Here is a 5,717-nt window from a genome sequence, read left to right as displayed (position 1 = left end):
ACAAATTCCCCCCCCCCCCCCCCCCCCCCCCCCCTGAAGGTTAAGATAGGATAGCAGGTGCAGGTCTTAACACAGCAACCAGCAGGGCAGCATCCTCTGCATGATAGGTTGTGCACAACAGCAAGTAGCAGGCTAGTCCCACAGAGGGAGTTGCGGACAACAAGGGATCGTTGCTCGACAGAGAGTAGTGCAGGCCACGAGCTTCTCCCACAGAGTGGGCCGCGTGCAAGATTGAGTCAGCTCCCTGAGGGGACTTACATTAGCAGCGAGCTGACCCTACAGGGGACCGCGTACATTCTCTGCCATTACAGGTGCAATTTGGGAGTAGGCCCCGCTGGGGCTACGTCTTTTGCTTTCGACAGTGGTATATATACTGTGCCCAATTCAGAGCAGAGAATTTTAGAAATTCAAAAAATTCAAAAATTCAAAAATTCAAAGCAGAAAATTCAAAAATTCACAGAAACTGTAGGGGGGGGGGGGGGGGGGGGGATTTGTATGCAAAATGTATGCTTGATGCGGGAGAAAATGTATGCATAAGTGTGGAAAGTTCTGGAAACAGTTATGTGTTTAGTGTGGCCGGCTTGTGATGGAGGTCATGAGCGCAAACCCAGCACTTCTCGAGAGCTCTAGTCCTTCCTCTTGAGTGGTTTGCATGCAATGGCATCACCAGCAATGAAGAAATCAACTTTTATGGCTACCAGCAAGAGGTTAGCAAACGTGGAAAAGGAGATGAAGGCGTACAAGACAGAGATGGAAGAGTGGAAGATGGAGAAGGCGGTCTTTCTTCAGTGGAAAATCAGCGAGGCCGAGCTTCGACCTGTGGAGAAAATGGAGCATCGGGCCGCAATTGAAGACCTCATGAATCAGATTTCATCCCTCAAGAGAGACCTAGCTGAGGCAAGAGCCAATGGTGGACTACAAGAGGGAGAAATCCAACCCTCAGTGATAGAAGAACTTAAGGTAATCAAAGAGAAAATGCAAGACATTAAGGAAGAGGAGAAACAAGAGAAACCAAAAACGTCTTCATGGACAGATATGATTACCAAAACCCATAAGAAAGTGGAGGAAACGGAGAAGTGGATTTCAATCGCAAAGAAAGACAAAGGCAAGGAGGTATCAATCCCCACTCCCACCATCATCAACATGACACTTGAGGAGGAACAACGTAGACGTATGAGGGCTTTGCATGTGAGGGTTACCAGCCTCAACCATCGGGACAAAATTGATGAGGAAGTACAGGAGCTCATGGTACTAATGGGGATGCAAAAAGTGACACACACAAGAGCATGGAGAATTGGTAAGAAAAGTGGAGGCACGGGGGAAACATCGAGAGGAAGAGCTCTCATATTGTGATTCCCCTCTATTGAGGAGGAGGACTTTTTGAGAAGGAGGCCCACTCTCAAAAAGACTGGTATCTTCCTTGGTGACGATCTCACCCTCTCACAGCTTGCCCACATGCAGGAAGTCATGCTAGAGATCAGGGCCGCAAGAGAAAAAGGGAAGACAACTTTTTACAGAGAAGGAAGAGTGGTCATTATGGAGAGACTCCCTACATGACGGTGCGAGACCTATGGGACCACACTGAAGATGGCTACTTGGAATTGTAATGGGTCTATGAGGTTGGATATTGGGGCCTTTGAGCACAGTTTCAGAGACAGGGACATTGTATTCTTCTCGGAGACTCACCAGGCGCCTGGACAGGTGATGCCACATGTGGGGGGATATAGATGGGAGACAACCCACAAAACAGTCATGAGATATGAGCATGGGAGTAGAGGTTCAAGAGGAGTAGCAGTGCTATTTAGAGAGAAGCTATAGCCACTACTACATATTGTTACGACACTTCAGATGAGATGCTTAGAGAGCTGGATGTGGGGGAGTTGGGGCATGTTAGGCGCTCACATGACAAAGAGCAGATGGAGTATGGGAGATACCTCATAGAGATGGCGACTACACATGGGTTAGCCATACTTAACGGCTTACAACGATTTCCTAGAGCAGTCGGCTTCACATGTTTTCCACACATACATGGGGCCAGTATTGTGGACTATGTTATGACACAGCCGAGCTTTATCCCTTGCATTTAGGATTTCACAGTGGGAGCAAGGCCAGTGGGCGTAGATCAGTAGATCATGCTCTCTTGACACTATCTGTTTCATTCCAGTATAGTACAACCCAGACATCAGGAGGTAGGTCACACACTCGTTTATACATTTACACCAGAGACTGATTCTGTTTATACAGAGGAGATCTGGGACCATCTATGGAAAGGCATAGCTGGTATAGGCCTCTTAGTGGAGGAGTGTACCGCTTTACTGACTGAGATATTGCATTGTGCTGCATCTGTGGCATACCCACACACCCAGCTGGGCAGGAGACCACATTCTGGGAGCATGCCCCAAAATAGTTGGTACGATGAGGAGTGCAAAGAGATGAGAGCCCAACTTCAGAGGGATCTTCTTTTAGGACTCATCACTTACAGACACTCTCGGATTGCTTCACGACGCCTTGTGCGACGGAAGAAGAGAGCTTACGTGGCTCAAGGCAGAGAGAGAGAGAGAGAGAGAGAGAGAGAGAGAGAGATCTTCAAATGCACTGGTGTATGTCAAAAGAGGTTTTCTCTAGGCATGTAGCGGTTGTTAATAGACCATGCCATGCACGGCCCACGGTAAGAGTGAGCAAGACCTGCCAGTAGACTGTATTGCCAATACAAAGATTAAAACTACAAAATCACAACTATAAAATTTTTATCTTCATAAGTTTGCTAGTCACATTCTTAACAATATTGACATTATACACATTCTTATTGTTCAATGTTTAACAACATGTTTAACATTCAATCGTCCTTTCTGTGCTCAAAAAAGAAAAAAACCCTTGCTTGCACCGAAGTAACATTCGGTGGATTTGAGTGCACACGCTTAAAAAATTGATATAATCTCCTATGAAGTACTGGTGTAGGTATGATGCATCCTTTAACAAAACAAAGAATCACTTATCCCCAAAGAAGGTGGAGAGACTTGGAGGAAACACAAGAAGCTCTTGACATTTTTCCTCTTATAATTCCCACTTATGGACAACCGAAAACATCATACAGAAGGGGCTGCTAGTCCAAAAGTAAGGGGCCTCTAAAACCCTGTGCTTCGAAGCACATATGCATAGCCTCGTTTACAAATGCGAACGAGGTGAGAAAATCACGAGTGGAAGCTTAGTTTACGCTATACTGCAAAATCTCCACAAAATGTAGGCTGGAAGCTATCATGAAAACACATATTTATACAGTGTTAACAAGTCAATTTATACCTTGATGCAGAATCAACTGCATATCAAAACTACTAGGACCTGATTAAGTGAATTGAAGGCCGTATTGATCGTGTAAAATTACACTACAATTCATTGGAATACCATCTTCTAGAACCTTACCATGTACTTGGTTCAAGAAATGGCAATACTCAGAGGTTACTCTATGACGATCTCCGTATCCCTGTAAATATTCACATGCCAAGTTGATAACGTTTTACAATAAATCGAATGCTTGGAAGGTAAGGAGTAAGATCTAGCTCAGTAGAAAGAAATTAGACGATGACAATAAAACAAGAATATGAATAAGTTGGTATAGTATATATACCACATAATCCAGAACGAGCATCTGAAGGCATCTGGATCCTGAGGCATAACGGGATACAGAAAGTGTTGGCATCCCCAGACCAAGATTACCATACAACAAGAATATGCCCAAGTTGGTACAGTATACCACATAATCCAGAACGAGAAAACAAATAAAATTTAGAGGCATTCTGCATAAAATCCTGAGGCATAACATGCCACGCTTCCACAGTAAGTGTCGGCATCCCTAGTCCAAGATAACCATAGATCAGTTCACAAACCATGCCTAATGCTGAGAAATCCCTCTATACAAGTGCCCACAGTCATAATAAAGAGTGTGGCGTGGTGGCAAGAGTGGGACACCGAGAATCAACATCCAAAAAAGTGAACTGCAGTGAGACGTGTGACAAGTCAAACTACCATGAAAACTAATCCTAAATGGCCATCTGGTGTGGCTTCAAAAAGAAAAATCCCTCTGCGGGCTACACAAACCAAAATGGGGAAAGGTGTGCAACCTGATCATCCAACAAAGTAAACCCTTTCCATTTTGCCTATGGTGTGTCCCCAATTATGTGTTCAATTCCATACTCCAACGGCTTAAAAGTGAACTCACCGGGATCTTCTCACAATCAGACAATAATGAAAGCCATTTAACATCTGATTGCACTCAGATAAGTGCACTACATGTTTCCAACGCACAAAACACGAAGAAATCTCAGACAAGTAAGAAACCTTCTAGACAAGAAGCATACAGAGAAGCAGTAGCTCTCCCATTATAGCTAGTGTCACCATGGAAATGCTCCACGATAAAACCCTGTGCCACTGTACATGACAGAAATGCAGTTGCGAAGTGTATGGTTAGCTACCATATAATGGATGGATACCGCTAAGTGAAAGAGTGACTGTTCTTTTAGCACATGTGACACCACACAACCGAACATCAGGAACTACTTACAAAAAAGTATCCTCAAACAAGCTGAGATCATTACTTGCTGCTTACTGTCTCTAGAACACTCTGGCATGGTGCAGCCTGCTGATCAATCCTTCCATGGTCACAATAGGATGCACCTTACAGCGGTCAGCACGCTTCTCTACTCCCATGGCCACTTTCAGCAATTTGATCCATGCGCAAAAAAGGAGATTAGCCTATAGTGTGAGAGCCTTTGTCCATCCTAACCAAACAAATAGAACGGCATTTTCATCAGCTTCTTGCTCAAATAATATTCACTAACATCATTTACATTGAAGTTGCACAGATGGCTATCAAGGCAAAGTTGAAGCTGAATAATTGAAGCTGCACAGATGGCAAGAATGAACCAAAAGATGAAATCAGAGGGTCTAACCAACTTGCAGATTTTGAGGTGCTATGATTTGCCAACAAGTGGCTGGCCTGGCAGATGTGGTGCATCATGTGAGGAACCATGAAGGCGATGAAGGGAGAAGAGGAGGAGAGCCGACAAATACATGGATGGGTAGAGAAAAAAGCCCATTTGCCAACTTGTAGGAATCCTGTTTGCAGCCAACTTGCTCAAAGAGAGAGAGAGAGAGAGAGAGAGAGAGAGAGAAATGAAATGAAATGTTATATTAACGTTTTCAAAAGGCCAAAATGACCTATGAGACCAATCTGATACAAAATAGTGAATCTCACACCATGTCTGGGTACAAAAAAGACTAGAACAAAAATACTAATACTACGAGAATCCATCCTCATCTGCACTCTGGGTGTCGAGAGAGTATGGCTCGAATCCTCTGCTGTAGTCTTCGTCGATGCTGTGTAGCCCCTCTCCTCAATCGTGATGGCGAGAGAGAGAGAGAGAGAGAGAGAGAGAGAGAGAGAGAGAGAGAGAGAGCAAAATTAGTTTATACTAGAGGAAAATTTTCAAAAAGTACTCCAAACTGGCCACGACTAAGTCAGAGTGAGTATTGTACCATTATTTTGCCTATTCCAAAATGGCAATGAGTTCTTTGTTTCTTAAAAGCTTAGCATAATCCAATGCTGATAGTCATGTGTCGTCTGCAAGTGTGTCTGAGGCCCCATGAGACACCAAGACCTTCACTATGTCGATATTCCGTTGAAGCACAACATGCATCAGCACAGTCGTGCCTTCTGCACC

General features: G+C 44.2%; 1 protein-coding gene across 2 annotated transcripts; it reads right to left on the bottom strand.

The window, feature by feature from the left end:
• Positions 1–3,069: 3,069 nt before the first annotated feature.
• On the bottom strand, positions 3,070–5,126 carry LOC147425581 (uncharacterized). Of its 2 annotated transcripts, XM_086500343.1 has the most exons (4): positions 4,947–5,126; positions 4,593–4,775; positions 3,626–3,850; positions 3,070–3,481 (listed from the first exon to the last, which is right to left on the bottom strand). In XM_086500343.1, the coding sequence occupies exons 2-4, from the start codon at positions 4,623–4,625 to the stop codon at positions 3,344–3,346; spliced, it is 396 nt and encodes a 131-aa protein (XP_086356469.1). In that variant the 5' UTR covers positions 4,626–4,775; positions 4,947–5,126; the 3' UTR covers positions 3,070–3,343. The 2 variants fall into 2 exon arrangements, 1 of the variants encoding a protein (XP_086356469.1); XR_015186441.1 differs by lacking the exons at positions 3,070–3,481; positions 3,626–3,850 and adding an exon at positions 4,353–4,425.
• Positions 5,127–5,717: the final 591 nt, after the last annotated feature.

Source organism: Adiantum capillus-veneris, chromosome 25 (genome assembly GCF_014529385.1).
Source record: "Adiantum capillus-veneris isolate H3 chromosome 25, ASM1452938v2, whole genome shotgun sequence".
Classification (NCBI taxonomy): Eukaryota; Viridiplantae; Streptophyta; class Polypodiopsida; order Polypodiales; family Pteridaceae; genus Adiantum; species Adiantum capillus-veneris.
Note: the sequence above shows the minus strand (reverse complement) of the source record. Positions and strands in the feature narration are given on the sequence as shown.